The 16,448-nt window shown below is 45.7% G+C and overlaps 1 protein-coding gene across 1 annotated transcript; it reads right to left on the bottom strand.

The window, feature by feature from the left end:
* Window positions 1–11,578: 11,578 nt before the first annotated feature.
* On the bottom strand, window positions 11,579–15,849 carry LRRC55 (leucine rich repeat containing 55). The gene is made up of 2 exons (XM_027860258.1): window positions 15,147–15,849; window positions 11,579–11,814 (listed from the first exon to the last, which is right to left on the bottom strand). The coding sequence occupies exons 1-2, from the start codon at window positions 15,847–15,849 to the stop codon at window positions 11,579–11,581; spliced, it is 939 nt and encodes a 312-aa protein (XP_027716059.1).
* Window positions 15,850–16,448: the final 599 nt, after the last annotated feature.

Raw genomic sequence — 16,448 nt, 5'->3', positions numbered from 1 at the left:
CTTCTAGAGTCATCAAAGTCTGGTGGCAAGATAAAAATCAAGATGACTGGCAATGGCTTGGGATGCCGTGGATGACCTTGGTGTCCTTGATGTCTGACCAAGCTCTAAGTGCTCCACAGTGCCCACTTCAGTCACCATTATGGCCACTGGAACAAATTTTTCTCATCTACCCCTTCCACCAGGGGAAATCCTCACATACTTGGGGTAGACATCCCCCTACCTCACCAATGGGTTTGAGGTCTGTCAGTTACCCTCAACCTGATTTAGTCCATCTGCTGAGATGGTTTTACTGGAGTGTGGTCACTAGCCATGTTAGAACTTCTTGGAGCCACAGGTGAGAATTGGGTGAAAGGTGGATACCAAAGGTGGATGAACAGCCCTGAAAAGGGCTCAGCAACCCATATGCTAGAGGTGCTGGTCTTCCTGAACACCGTAAATACTCCTCAACCCATGCTAGTGATGTAATCAAGGGAAAGTCATTTCACTTTCAGGAGCCACAGTTTCTTTATCTGTGAAAAGAGAAGATTACACTGGATAATCTCCAAGCCTCTTCCAGAGGAGCAGGACCCCTTCACTCCTCACTTACTGGAATTCCAGAAATGCCTTTATGTCCCTGGGTGGTCCTTCATGCACATAGCAATATGTCCAGGGTTAAGTTAACCCAGAGGGAGCCTGGATTTCTTATTTTCAGATGGGTATAGGAATGAGTTATATGAGCTTTAGGGTCCCTTCTGGTTTTGCCCTTCTTTAGGTTCTACATTCTACATTTTAAATGCCCAAAGGCCTTTTCCAGGCAACTCTATATTCTAAGATCTCTTCTAGCTCTTATGTTCCCAGTTCAAATCCTGCCCCAGAGACTCGTGGCTTTGTGACCCTGGGCAAGTCACTGAATATCTCTTCATCTCTGTTTTCTCATTTGTAAAATTGGGTTAAGTATAGCACTTGATTCACAGGGTTGTTGAGAAGATCCAATGATATCATCTATACAAATGACTTCGTAAACTCTAAAGGGTCTATTTGTAAATGCTAGCTACTATTATCATTCTATTCCTTTTAATAATAATAATAATAATAATAATAGCTAGCATTTATATAGCATTTTAAAGGTTACAAAGTGCTTTACAAATATTATCTCACATAATCCTCACAACAGCCCTTTGAGGTAGGTGCCATTATTACCCCAGTTTTATAGAAGAAGAAAATAAGACAAGCCCAATGTCGTGCAACTAGTAAGCGTCTGAGGAAAGATTCTTCCTGACTCTAGGATTGGTGGTGCCTCATCCAGCCATATCATCCAACTGCCTTCATTTGTAATATTCTTTTCTTCTATACTCCAAGTTCCCTTCCAGTTCTGACATTCGATTATTCTCCACTCTAAAGTCCTTCCAGCTCGAACACTGTGTTCTTCTAAGTTCCTTTCCAAGACTGATGTTCTGTGACTGAATTATATGATTGGGTGGACTTTCTAATTGAAATTTGATTGGACTGGGGCCAGAACACAGGAAGGAGGCAGTAGGAATTCGCCTCATGGAATCCCCAGGGGGCTGCCCTAAGGGATATTTACCCTCATTGACTGGGTGTGGACACCCACCTTAGATGAAAAGACAACTTATTTGTTACAAGTTATTTTTTTTTCCAGCGGGGGTGGGGGGAGGGATGGGAGAGAAAACAAAAGCTTATAATTGAAAAAAAAATAGATGTTAAGGTGAAAAGCCCTGAATAAAACATTTCCTCCTGCACCCTTGGGGGCTAGAACTGTTGGATTGGTGTATGAGCCAGACCAGAACTGATCCTAAATTTTCCCTACCCTGTGGACTTGGATGGCCTTGGCCAGAAGCCTTTCTAGAGCATCCTGCTTCTAACTTTCCCCAAGGCTGTTTTCTCACTCTTTTGGACCTGGAGGAGAAAAACAGGAAATGTCATTAGGAGAGCCCACGGAGCTAGCAAAAAAAGCCTGCTAATTCCTTCTGCAGACACCAAATGTTTTTTGTTTGTGCTTTGTGACAAAGGAGCCGGGTCTTCCTGCTGGTGAAGGGAGAGAGACAGATAGGGGAAGGCCCTGTATTGTGTGAGCTGCCCACAGGCACCTTGGGCCCCTTCTCCCTCACTCCCTCTCCCCACTTACTGTCCTTCTCCCAACTCCCCATGCCTAAGACATAGAGACTCTTGGGCTTGCTCTGTTTATTCAGAGATTATTAGAGTTGGAAAGATTTAGAGGATGCTCAGGGCAAACTCTTCATCGATGGGGAAACTGAGGCCCAGAGAGGGACCTCACCCAAGGTTACACAGCTAGTAAGTGTCCGAGTTGAATATGGTTTTGAGGTCATCTGACTTCTCTAGTCTGTGTCACTTTCCATGATACCAGACACCAGATTGCCCTTCCTAATAGGAGGCCTGTGTAAGATCCAGAAGCCTCACACATGCACAGTTGGATGTCCTTGACCACCGTCATTCTTCCCCCTGCCCCTTCTGCCACTCCCAATGCATCCACTTGCTGTCACGGGCAGAGACACAGGTCCCTTGAATAAATAACCCTCAATATCAAGGGTTCTTAACCTGGGTTCTGTGAACCTGTGAACCATTGAATAAGGTTCAACATTATTGTCTTCCTTTGGAATTTTATGTATTTGGTTTTATGTGTTTATTCTGGGAAGAGGGCTATTCACTAGACCCCTATACATCTCACATTGGAAGTCTACTCCATCCTGGATTATTCTATTCTTCTTCCTCTGATTGGCTGGTTCCTTCTTGAATCACCATTTTAGGTTTTTTTTTTTTTTTTTTTTTGAGTTAAGTGACTTGCCCAGGGTCACACAGCTAGTGAGTGTGTCAGACACTGGATTTGAACTCAGGTCCTCCTGACTGAAGGGCCAGTGCTATATCCACTGTGCCACCTAGCTGCCCCTACTGAATCACCATATTAAAGAAATTGCCCAGGCTAGCCATGTATGTCTTCATTCCTCTCCAAGGTTTACTCCTGACTCTTTGGCCTTTGCCTACCATCCGCCTACCATTCTCCTAACACCCTTGGTGTGTGTGTGTGTGTGTGTGTGTGTGTGTGTGTGTGTGTGTGTGTGTGTGTGTGCAATGGGAGAAAAAAAAGTTAAAATGAAAAGCCCCCAATAAAACAATTCTTTATTCACTATTAGAGCTGGAAGCAATCCTTTTCAATCTCCTTTTCTGTGACATATTCCCTCATTAAAATGTAAGCTCTTGGGGCAGCTAGGTGGCGCAGTGGATAGAACACTGGCCCTGGATTCAGGAGGACCTGAGTTCAAATCCAGCTTCAGACACATAACACTTACTAGCTATGTGACCCTGGGCAAGTCACTTAACCCTATTGCCTAGCTCCCCCCCACAAAAATGTGAGTTCTTAAGGACTGGACTGTCTTTCTGCTTGTATTTGTATCTTTAGTGCTTTGCACAGAACCTGGCACATAGTAAATGCTTAAGAAATGCTGGTCACCAGACTTCCAAGAGGGTCCAGGCTGGCTTGATATCCCTTCAACATTCTCACATCACACATCAGATTTGTAATATAAATTCTTGCTTTCCCTTTCTTCTTCCTTTTCTCCAATGGAACGTAAGCTCATTGATGACAGGGATTCTTGACCTTTTAACTTTGTCTCCTCAGTGCTTAGCATAATGCTGGTCACATAGTAAATGCTTAAGGCAGCTGGCTGGTGCAGTGGGTAGAGTGCTAGGCCTGGAGTCAGAAGGACCTGAATTCAAATCCTATCTTAGGCACTTACCAGCTGTGTGACACAGGACAAGTCACTTAACTTGTCTGCCTCAGTTTCCTTAATCATAAAATGGGGATAATAATAGCGTACTTAGCCGAGAATATAGTAGGCCTTTAATAAATGTTTATTCCCTTTCCCCTACATATGAGTTGTGCTTATGATTTCATTGGTATAGAGAACTCATGGATGTTGTTCAGTTAGTCATGCCCAACTCTTTGTGACCCCATGGATTGTAGCACTTTAGGCCCTTCTATCCTCCACTATCTCTTAAAGTCTGTCCAAGTTCATATTCGTTGTTTCCATGACACTATCTATCCATCTCATCCTCTCCCATTCCCTTTTCCTTTTGCCTTTAATCGTCCCCACCTCTTGGATGAGTAAAGTCCATTAACCAAGTTTGGATCAGCATTTTGTCTGCAATTTATGGTCTTTGAGAGTTTGCTTAGAGTACTGAGAAATGAAGTGCCAGGGGTCATATAGCCCATACATGTCACATGGCATGCTTGAACCCAACTCTGGTTCCCAGGCCAGCTCTCTATCCATTTTTCCATATTGCCGCTAGACGCGTGGTACTTAATAAATAAATGCATGTTGGCTTTCATTGGAAAGGGGCCCAGAATGCAAAATGTCAGAGTTTACTTACAGCACCTTAGAATATAGAATGTTATAACTGCAAGGAACATAAGATTATAGAATGTTAGAGTTGAAAGGGTCCCTAGAATGTCAGAGCTGGAAGGAACCCTAGAACATAGAACATGTGAATGCCAGAGCTGGAAGACACCCTTGGGCATGGAAATTAGAATCGTCAGAGCTTGGAGGGTCTGAGAGGTCATCTGTCCCAACCCTGTCTTTTTACACATGAGTAAACTAAGACTCAGTAAGGGGGAGGGACTTGGTCACATGGTAAGTAGTAGCTCTGGAATAAAACCCCACGTCTTCTGAGTTCTGGTACGTGACTCTCTCCTCTGGCAGGCACGTGTCTAGGGATGTGCAACATAGTAAGCCCACTCTTGCTTGGGTTTTTTTTTTTTTTTGGATACCCCAATGAGAAAACACAAACACACGCCTGACATATGTTCTCTGTGTACCTTTAGACACCAAAATACGCCTACAAAAAGGCGTGTGTGTATGCACGCACCCACACACGAGCTTGTGTAGACATACACACACCACACATACACATGTTCTCTCACTTCCCAGAAATAGGCTTCTTTATACCCACACATGAACTTTTCTGCCTGATGCAGAGCTGATTACTTTCATCTACATCCTCCTTGCAGACATTTTGTATCTAAACCTTAGTATATGATACTCTGCTCTACATATAAAAACAGAACACATTTTCTCTCCCTCCTCTCTGTCTGTCTGTCTCTCTATGTCTCTCTTTTCTTCTATCTCTCTGCCTCTGTCTCTAAGTTTCTGTCTGTCTCTTTATATCTCTGTCTCCATCTGTCTGTGTCTCTCTACACACACATGTATATATAAATATATGTATACGTATGGATGTATGCATCTAGATCTTCTTTGAGAGCAGAGACTTTCACCTTTGTCTTTGTACCCCTAGCACTGACTCCATATTTGGGACATAAAAAGTATTTAATAGATGCTTATGGATTGATGGTTTGGATTTGGACCAGTTAATTGGTGTAGGCAGTCCCTGGTGAGGAAATTCCCTCTGCTAGTACAGATAGGCTATTCTTTGGCAACTTAAAGACTTAGAGAGTTGTCTGGGGGTGAGGTGGGGAGGACTGAAAGGTTCAGTGACTTACCCAGGGTCATGTAGAATGTGTCAAAGGGAGGACTTGAACCCAGATCTTCTTAATACATTATGCCCTGCTACCTTTTTTTGGGGGGGTGGGGGGAGAGGAGGCAATTGGGGTTAAGTGACGTGCGCTAGCTAGCAAGTGTCTGAAGTCGGGTTTGAACTCAGGTTCTCCTGACTCCAGGGCTGGTGCTCTATCCACTGTGCCACTTCGCTGTCCTACCCTGCTACCTTTCACAGGCTTTCTGATTTTTAAATCTTAAAGTGCTATAGATATGCACACAGCCATTCCTTATGTTCATTTCTCCCCCTTCTGGCCCTCTTTCATACTCCTTCAGACCCTTTGTTAAACTATTCATTCTTTATTATTAACGTACATTTATGAAAAATTTTTTCACAGTTACAAAAGTTCACGGTTATAAAATTGTCTCCGTACAAAGATTGGTATCTTCCCTTCCCCCCTCCCACCCACAGACATCGCACATCATGGGACAGTGGTTAAAAAAGTGGAAAGCCCTACTCTCCAAGAGCCAGCCTGATGGCCAATAGGCAGGGGCAAGGACAGACCTCTCATCTTGCTTTGCTTTCTTCCTCTCTGTTTCTCCTGGAAGAGGGCAGTTCAATTCCTCTGGCCTTTGGAAGTCATGACCATGAGGAGTGAGTGGAAGAAGGTGGTCCTGGCAAATTCCTCCTTCTTGGAGAGCTTCCGGGCTACCCTCTCCATTTCTATGCATGTGGGAGAACGCAGGGAAGAAGGACACTAAGAGCATGGGAAAAAGGGAGTGTCTGGATGGCCAGAACGGAGCTGCTGTGGATCTCCCCTGATTATGAAGGGGAAATTTCTGATCTGCTCAGGATCAATCTCTAAGGTGTTTTGGGTCTCCCCATCACTCATGCTTGTCTGTCCCCGCAAGGTTCTTTTTTTGGGATGCGTCGTAGGAATAAGTGAAAATGACCCTAGGGCTGAGAGAGGAGTGGTGGGGAATGGAGAATTTCCAGACCAGGCTCCTTCAATGTCTTTCAGACCTTGCCGGCCATGCAGACCTCTGACGTCCTCTAGTCTAACATGAAGGACATTTCTGCAGCCTAAACCAGTTCTTGAAGGATGGGAGAAGAGAGAGAGTGGGAGACAGGGAAGAAGGGGGAAAGACTGTCCAAGACTTTCAGACCATGTTTTCCTTTCTCTCTCTCTCTCTCTCTCTCTCTCTCTCTCTCTCTCTCTCTTCTTTCACTCTCTCACTCTCCTTTCTTTCTCTTTTCTTTTTTTCTCTCTTCTTCCTTTTTTCCCTCCCTCCCTCCCTTCCTTCTTCCCTCCCTCCCTCCCTTCCTTCCTTCATCCCTCCCTCCTTTTTTTCTTTCTTGCTTTCCTTCTCTTCTTTCTGAGGGCCAGTTCCACCTTATACCAGTTAGCTGAGGCCTTCAAGCCCACTTTGGCATATCAGAAAACACAGCAGCAGCAAGGAACATACCAGAAAACAGTGCAGGAGACCTGAGCTCAGCTCCTAGTGGGAGCTTGGCCCCATCACAGGTGGAGCCAGATACATTTTAAACCTTACATAGATACACACATACACAGAGATACAAACAAGTCAAACTGTAAAAAATTAAAATTAAGCCTTGTGGGAAGACCAAGGGCGTTTATCACCAGGGCATTGTGAACAGTTGTGACCAGGATTGCTACATTGCCTTTAAGAGATTTCTTTTTCAATATGTTTTTGTGTTTTGGGACATCCCCAGCAAAGAGATGGAAGGCAATTTATTGGCAAGAGAAAGGGGCTCTACAGAGTAAACCTCGTGCTTACTGAGGTCCACTGTTTCCTTAGAAATCCCAGAATATTAGAATGGGAAGGGGCCTTAGCAATCATCTAGTCTTTCTTACCCCTTCATTTTACAGATGGGAAAACTGAGACCCAGAGAGGGGAAGTAATTCACTCAAGGCAACATAGTTAGTTAGCAGCAGAGCTAAGAACAGAAGCCAGGCCTCCCCTTGGCTCTGGGTACAGTGCCCTTTCTGATGTACACTATGGTTCTTTTGTGTGCGTGTGTGCCCACACGCTTCAGAACATTTCCACAACTGGAAAAATATCTGCTCTTTAAAGGCATCTATCCTGTTCATAAAGGTTCACTCTTTAGCTTTGCCACTGATGGAGACAGAAAAATACAGGTGGAGAAATGCATCTGACCTCAGGTGGCATTTGGCATCTTATTTGGTCCTAGTTCTATGCAAAATAAAATAAAATAAAATAAAAACATACATGTCTTGAAATACATTAACCATACATCAGCAAAGGTCTCTAGGAGATGGTTATAGATTTCTACGGAGTATCCCCATTTGGGGAGGGTTTAACTGTTCTCATTAGTAGTGTTGTTTTGAAAAGGTCATCCCATAATACTAGAGTCTCTCAACTAGAATATTACAGGCTCTGGGAAGAGAACCAAGCAGTCAAAAGAGTTGCCTCACTGGTGGTGGCAGGAAGACAGCAAGAGTGGTCCTCAGCTCTGGATGTCAGGAGCTGAGATTTAGGGATTCCAATAGAGTATGGTCTCTGCTGAGTTCATTTCTCTAAGTTCTAGGAAAGTCTCTGCTGCCCCTTCTGGTTGGATAGCTCCCTGGGAGGATAAGCTTCTTGGGTGGGAGCTGGTCCTCTTATTCCCCCCAAGTCCTCTTGAAGTGCTTGGGGGCTATCAAGATGGGAGAGCTGGAGGTCACTGAGAAATGGGCTGAGCAGAAAGCTTCTTATAGGGTGATTCCATCCAGACAGCTCTGCCAAGTTGCTGAATCTTGACAGGAGGGGCGGTTGGATGCACTGATGTGGAATCTTTCGTATCTCTATTCCCCCTCTCCCCACCATATACCTAGCTTCATTTAGATCCCTCCCCAGTCTACAATGCTTCATCCCTTCCCTGATTTCACATGCCTTCTTTCTGTCTCAACCCAAACTCTCTGAAACTCCGCCATTGTCTCTCACACCATCTTCTTCCATTTGCTAATGACCTATTCCTTCTGAGCTTACACAACCTGTCTTGCATCTCTCTAATGCACTTATCAGGTAATGCTATGCATTACAGGGGTTAGTGGTGGTGTCAGTCCTCTCCCCACCTCTCCCACTAGACCATCAGCTCCATGAGGGCAGAGATCATGCCTTATCTAAGCCTTGTGTCTCCCTCAGTGTCTAGCACATTGCTTTGCTCTGAACACAAACGGTGTTTAATAATTATTTGTTGGCTGAGTGAATGAACAATAAATCCAGGTGTCATCACAATCTCCTATTAATCATTCTTTTACTATATATGAAAAGGTGGAAAGAGGTAGTGTGACTTTGAACAAGTTACCTCACCTCTCGAAGACTATAGGTAGTAGAAGAATTGGTGATCTGCATCATTAGAGAGATGTTTCTTATTGTCAGTTCCCTCTACTGATGAAATTGCAGGGCCAGTTTAAAAAAAATAGAGTAGAATCCTCTCGTAAGGCTGATGTTAGGTGGCAGAGAATGATTCACCTCAGCTTTGCCATTGGGGGCCTTCTCAGTTGACCAAATTGCATCAGAATGGTATTGTACATGGTTATACTGGAGGTTATAATTTTAGCTGCAATGTCTCCTCTATCTGTCCCCCTTTTCCCACTCAGCTCAGGCCTCCATCACCTCTCAGCTGGAGTATTGCAATAACTTCCTGATTGACTTTCCTGCCTTAAGTCTTGCCCATCTCAAATCTATTGTCTAGGCAGCTGCCAAAATTATCTTCCTGAAGCACACAGCTATATGCCCTCCCTCCTACCAGTCACCTTTCCCCATGCCTCCAGTTGATGCTTTCTTTCCCCTGAGATGACTTCCTATCTACTTTGTTTGTATTTTAAGAGGATGATGTATATATTTGGTGTTTCTTCTGATAGAAGGCAAACTCCTTGATGCCAGGGCCTGGTTTTTTGTTTGTGTCTTTCTGTATCCCCAGCACCTGGAATAGTGCTTGCAACATAGCGAGTCCTGATTTAAATGCTCATTGAGTGAATGAATGAATGTTTAGTATATCGGTACCTGTGCTACAACAGATTTCTTCTCTGCTTGTGATCTACCAAGTGACGACATATCCATTGGTACTGGTGAGTATAGAACATGGGAGTGTTGGGGTGAGCATTATCCTTGGCTTTCTGCACAAGAGTGGTGCCCATGCCCAAGTATGCTTATGGACACATGGCCCATTCTCTCCACTTTCCTGTTCCCATTGTTTTAGTCTCAGGGCCTTGTGACCTATCTCTCCAATAGATAAATTGATCAGGAGATATTTGTTAAAAGCCTACAGTGTGCAGAACACCATGGCCAGTGTTTAGGGAGGTACAGTGCCTAGCATACTGTATTTCCCAAGTACTTAGGAAGTACTTGTCTTGCGGATTGGTGAGTGGCTCTCCAGAATGTGAGATTCTGGTCCTACCTTCCTTAAAATAGATCTCTAAGTTTACTTCACTTGAGGTAGCCCATGTTACTTCTTTGCTTAAGAACCTTTAAGGAATCCTATTGCCTCTAGGATCAGATATCAACTGCTTAGCTTGGCATTTAATGCTTTCCAGACTCTGGAAATCTGGCTCCAGCCTCCTTTTGCAGGTTTCCTTCTCCTTACTATGAATCTCCTCTGCCCCAGCCACTATACTGACAAAAAGAGCCAACTTGCTCTTTTCCAACTCTATATTCTATTTCCTGTCTCAATGCCTTTGCTCTGACTGACACCATCTCTTCCATCCCTCCCCTGTCAATTTTGCTCTTTACTCACCTTTGCCCTTAGAATCCTCAGCTTCCTTCAAGGATCGGTTCACACCACTTCTCATAGAAACCTTTTTGGATGGCCTAAGTCGTTAGCACACTCTCTCCTTCTCCTCAAATTAGCCTGTGTATACTCAACTGCTTACATGGTCTCATTCCAATACAATGTAAACCCCTTGAGGGCAGGAGGTGCTTTTGTTTTATCTTTGCATCAGCACCACTGTCCTCTGAACCGGGTAGGTTCTTAATAGCTGCATGTTAAATAAAGGGATTAAGTCAATCTCTAATCAAAACTAATGGAAAGTTGAATCAGCCTCAGGGGTTATAACAATATTGAGAATCTGGTATTACCCTGGTGGGCACCTTGGAGAGATGCACCACTTAACAAGTGAGAGTAAAATAACTAACTTTATGACCTAGACTATTGAGGGTTCCCCCTTTGCCCCCTCATAGGTATTTTTATTCTATGTTTCATTATCTCCATCACCCTTTACCAGAGCCATAACTAGCAAGTTTGGAGACTAGGGCAAACTTGGAGCAAACCTCACAAAATATATCCTCAAACTAAATTTTGAGGACAAATTTAGTTTTGGTGAGGGAGGATAGATTGTGATATCAATAGTATATCAATGGCATATTTTAACTAACTATTCCTGTTAACTAAGTGCTAAGTTCGGTTGTGTTTATGCTGCTGAAGTATAAATGCTGACTGCACCCTCTAAAATTTGGAACCCTGGGGAAATATCCTGATTGCCCCACCCTAGTTATGGTTCTGTCCTCCACTGGGTTCTTTGCCCCTTACAGTTCACATGGTCAAGAGTCCCAGGATGGCATGTCTCCAACTCTCCTAGGGGTTGGGTCTCACTTCAGAAAGTGAGGAAGATGGAGTGCAGGACAGGAAATGGGGCCTTGAGAGTGGCGATTATTCTTGGGGATTACCTTAATCTTTCAAGTTGACTACAATTGATGGAGAAATGAGGGGAGAATGGCAAAAGCCCAGAAAGTGTTTTCTCTCTTGGTGGCAGTAGCCAAGTAGGAGTAGCCTAATAGGCTTGAGGGAGCTTGGTATGGGAAGGGGTTATCATTGAAGGTTTCTGAACTTTTAGCCATCGGGAATCAGCAGAGCCAATTGTTGGAAGATTGGCATGAAGGGTATTGGCATCATCGCCTGATGACTAATCTCATTTTGACAGTGACAGTGGTTGGCAATGCCTGGGATGGGGAGCCATGGGACTGGACTGATCTCCTCATCCTCGCTGGGCTAGCATTGTTAGTGTTAGCAGCACTTAGCAAAATGGAGGGAGACCAGGGAAACTGAGTCAGATATCTTCCTCTTCGCTTGCCTTGTTCCAGCGGTGGCAACAGTTAGCAGTGATCCCCAGGAGAAAATTGGTGGCCACGGAAGCGATGGAGACCACAAAACCCACGAAGGCAATGAATAGGTAATCATCCAGCGTTAAAGTCAGGTGACAAGCTTTGAAGCTTTCCTCTGTGAGGGAGAAGAGCGGGGCACCCTCCACTTCTGGGGGGCCCCGGCACTCGGCCAACTGGGAATCTGTAACAGAGAAATCAGAGAAGCCTTTTGATCCCGGGGGAGAAGAGATCCCCCAATCTCTGGGGGCAGTGCCCGGAGGGATGGAGTCTTGCTATTCCACCTCAGGCTGAATTAGGGGCTCCCTGAGGGTAAGGCCTGTGCTTGTTACGATGTTACGAGTCAACTAGATATCTCTTGGCCGAGTGTTGCCATCTTTAGTCAGGGAGGTAGGCGTTTTCTCCTGTTAAGGAGCAAATTTTGAGTTGCCTTTGGTTTCTCTATGGGAAGGGAGTTTTCTCCCATTCTTTCTGTTGCTGTGTCTGAATTCACTCACCCTAACCTTCTGAGGTCACTTTTACAGTGGCTTGCTATGTAACTGCCATGGCGCACCATCCCCTAACTTCATCATGTTAACTTATTTTTTCTATATGGGGGACACCCAGGCCAAGACACCCTACAATATCAGGCCACTGCAGCCAGTGCCACATGAAGGGGCTTCATCTTGACATCAATAACCTTAGATTAAAAAAAAAAAAACAAAACCTTGACATAACAAGTCAGTAGTCGATTCACATGATCCTTCTGGGAAGTGTTTTAGCATCATTATCCTTGGAGGTGGGGTAGTCTCATCAAACCCATCATTGGGTCACTTGTATTTGGCAAAGCCAGATCATGGCAGTAAGGTCAGGGGATGTAACAAGAAGGAGAAATGAGAGGCCAAAAAGAAAGGGAAACATAGAGTTCCAAGTTTAGTGGCTTAAGGGAGTGTGGTATAAAGAAAGATATGGGAGCAGCAGTCCTGGAGCCTGGGTTCTAATCTTATTTCTGCCATTGATTCATTGTGATCTTGTCTAAGTCACATGAGGCTTCTGTAGTCTTCTGGCTTTCCATCTGTATAATTAGTCAGGCAGTGTGCCATAGTGGATAGAGTGTTGGATTTGGCAAAGTCAAGAAGATTTGGGTTCAAATCCCACCTTTGTTCCATACTAGTTGTGTGACTCTGGCCAAGTCACTTAACTTCTCTGCCCCTCAGTTTCCTCCTCTGTAAAATGAAGAGGTTCTACTAGATGGCCTCCAGGGCCCCTTTCAGGTCCAAATCCATGGTCTTACAATGAGAAAGAGGTTGAGACTTTTTAAGGACTTTCTGAGTTTTATGATTCTATGTCATGAAATAATATTTGTAAAACTCTTAGCAAGCTCCTGGCACATGATGGGCACTTAAAAGCTTATTCCCTCCCCACTCTCCTCTTTGGAAGCTCTGGTGGTCAGCAAGGGCAGAAATAAAGTGAAGGGAAGAAGAAAATCTGACTTGATTACTGTCTCCAAAAAGTCCTGAACACCTGTTTTCTGTAGCTTCTCCCATGAATTTAAGAACATATTAAAGGAAATAAACAGCCTCCTAGAGTTGTGCAGTATTTGAAATGGCTCCATCCATTGCTTCTCTGTGTCCCATAATGCATCCCCATTAATGCTTGGCCCAGGCACCTAAACCTCACATGTGGGTTCTCTAGATATTTTCAGCCCTGAAGGAGTTCCTTCCCACAGCTCTGTGGCAGAGATGTAGTCGTGACCCACGGCCCCCATATTATTCTGGTCTTGGGCCCACCCACACCCACAACTCAGCCCTCCCCGTGCTCCCCTTGAATTTTCCCTACTCCTCTGTCCTTTCCCAGTGGGCTTCCTAACCCACACTGCAGGAAAGGAATAGCTGTGCTCATATGCCATAGCCTGCTGTTTTGGCCATAGGGCAGGGTTTGGAGGAATGCAGTGCCCTGCTTGGTCGAGCCTCTCTGCACAGAATTCTGCTATTTCAGAAATGTCTCAGGTTTGGTTGTGACTGGCCCCTGCATTCACAGCTGGACCCATTCTATGGTACCCTCTGGCTTGGTTAGTACTTAAGTTAGGTGTTTTATCCAGACCCTTTCAACCCCCAAATCCTGGAGAAACTGGGAATCAGCTTGGACTTTTTGGCCACTTTTTAACTTTATGGGTTCCCAAATCCCAGCCTCATGTCCCATAAAATTCTACCCTTAGCCCTCTTCCGAGATCCTTCCGATGATAATACCAGCTAGCATTTGAATAGCCCTTTAAGATGGGCTAAGTGATTTATATATGTTATCTCAGTTGACCTTCACAACAATCCTGCCAGGTAGGTGATGTTATTCTCTCAATTGTACAGATGAGGAAACTGAGGCAAGAGAGGTTGCCTGACTTTCTCAGGTCATGCAGATATTAAGTGTGTGAGGAAGGATTCCAACTTAGGTCTTCCTGACTCTTAAGTCCAACATTCTATCCACTACTCAGCCTAGCTGCTCCTTGTGCCCCCAAAGCCTTAGTTAGGCAGTGGGGGGGGGAGGTGGGAATAGTAGTGGTCTTGGATTTGGAGCCTCTGGATTTGATCCCAACTCCAACATTTCCTAAATGTAAGACCCTTGGCAAGCTACTTCCCTTTTCTGGATCCCAGTATCCTCCTCTTCAGTAAGATGAGGATGCTAATACACTATCCTACTCACTGGATTGTTGCACAAAAGTACTCTAGAAAAATGAGCTAATATGATTATCACCCAGAAGAGAAAAACTTCTCTTTGTTTGGAGCAGAGCCTAAGCAATAGTAACAGCAGCCATCACCTAACTCGCATTTCTATAGCATTTTAACTCAGAAGCTTGGGAGAGGGTCGTCTCTGGTCGTCATTTCCTTTTCATTGTCCTCAGTCAACAGCTGTGCAAAGGGAAGGCTGGATAAGAAGCCAGGGGGCAGAGTTGAAAGCCTGCTTCTGCCACTTACCTGTGTGACCTTGAGGAAATCACCTGTCCTCTCTGGGACTCAGTTTCCTTCTTGGTAAAATGAAGGAATTGGACCAGATGACTTCTAAATTCCCTTCCAGCTTTCCATCTGTGCTTCTAGGACTCAACTTGAATGGGGTGAATGGATTCTTAGCCTGTGATCTGTGAACTTGTTTTTTTTAAAAAAACATCTTGATAGCTGTATTTTAATAGAGTTGGTTTCCTTTGTAATCCTATGCGCACTTAAGCACATTATTCCGAGAAGGCGTTAATAGACTTCCTCAGATTGTCAAAGGGGTCCACGACATACACAAAAGGCTAAGAACTAGCTGGGCCCCTTCAAGAACGTTGGGTTTCAAATCAGAGGCTGTGTTTGAATCTCATCTCTGCTGTGACTGATCGTTTGTACGACTGTGGGCAAATCACTTCCCTACTCTGGCCCTGTTGAATGAAGGGGCTGACTAAGATCCCTTGTAGATTAAGTCCTATGATCATATGATCTCTCCTTCCCTCTTCCTCCAAGGCATCTTGCCTCCCCCCTCCCCCAACCCTGACGGACCATCTCCTACCTGCTGTACAGCGCTGAATCTTATTTCTCAGCCACTTCAGGAGGGGCTCCATGGTACAGCCACATACCCAGGGGTTCCCACCAATCTGTAGGGTCACTAGCCCGGGCAGACCCTCCAGGGCCTCAAGACTGAGGAAAGCCAATCCCCCATAGCTGAGGTCAAGTTCTCGGAGCTGGGAGAGACCCTGGAAGGCCTGAGGGTGGACTTTTCTCAGCCAGGGGTTATGGCTCAGGTCGATGCGTACCAGCCCTTGGGCCTGGAGGAACATGTCAGCAGGGATGTGGCTGAAGTTGTTGTAACTCAGGTCCAAGTGGGCCAGTCTCTGAGCGTGGAGGAAGAGCCCAGGAGGCAGCTCGACCAGGGAGTTATTCCGTAGGTCTAACACCCGGAGCTCCCCATAGCAGGTGAGGTAGCCCGGTGGGACAGTGGCGATGCGATTGTGGGCGAGGCTGAGGTTTCGAGTGTCCAGTGGGAGGTCGGGAGGCACAGAGAAAAGGCGCTGGCTGCTGCAGTCGACCACTTGGCTGCGGCAGGTACACAGGACCGGGCAGCTGGTGACAGCATCGGCCAGGGCCAGCCCTGCTGTAAAGAGGAGCGAGGCCAGCAGCAGGGCTGGCTTCAGAGAGCAGGGTCCGACCAGCTGGGACCAGCTGGGGCCCATTTCAGTCCTCTGCCAGCAGCAGCACGGCCAAGAGGAGCCCATCACCCTGGGTCTCAGAGAAGAGTCACCGGGGCAAGAAGGCAGCTACATTGTGGCCAGGGGCTGGGGGAGGTGGGGCTCCTGTTCACGGGCTGTCATTGGCTCTGGCCAGCCTGGGAGCATGGGAAGCATGAGAGGGCTCCCCAGGTGAGAAGCACCAGCAGGGTTCCTTTGGTGGCACCTGGTGGGAAGGCTCCTGGGGTTCCGGGAAGGTGATCAATACCATAGAAATGAAGGGAGATGTCCGGTGGGACCAGCTGGCAGCAGTCCTTAAAGCTAAGGCCCAGGATACTCTGGGCCATTGAAAGTCATCAAAGATCACAAGATATTCTCGGTTAAGTGTCTGACTGGGGTGATAGGGGGAGGGCTGAAGGCTCAATTTGGCACCTCCCCCACCCCTACCTAGGTCCCTGCACTTACTCAAAGCCACTGAAATCTCTTAGGGGGCAAATCCAGTCCTCTGGATCCTAGCACTCAGGGCTTCAGAACTCATCTCGTGGAGATATTTAATAGTCAAAGAGAGACAAGGGATTAGCCTTCTGGGAAGGATACCCAGGCTGAAGTGGGTCTCCATGGGTTCCACCGAGAGGTGGCAGAATCCT

Source organism: Vombatus ursinus, unplaced genomic scaffold, assembly GCF_900497805.2.
Source record: "Vombatus ursinus unplaced genomic scaffold, bare-nosed wombat genome assembly UNPS02014177.1, whole genome shotgun sequence".
NCBI lineage: Eukaryota > Metazoa > Chordata > Mammalia > Diprotodontia > Vombatidae > Vombatus > Vombatus ursinus.
This window is presented reverse-complemented; position numbering and strand designations above follow the sequence as displayed.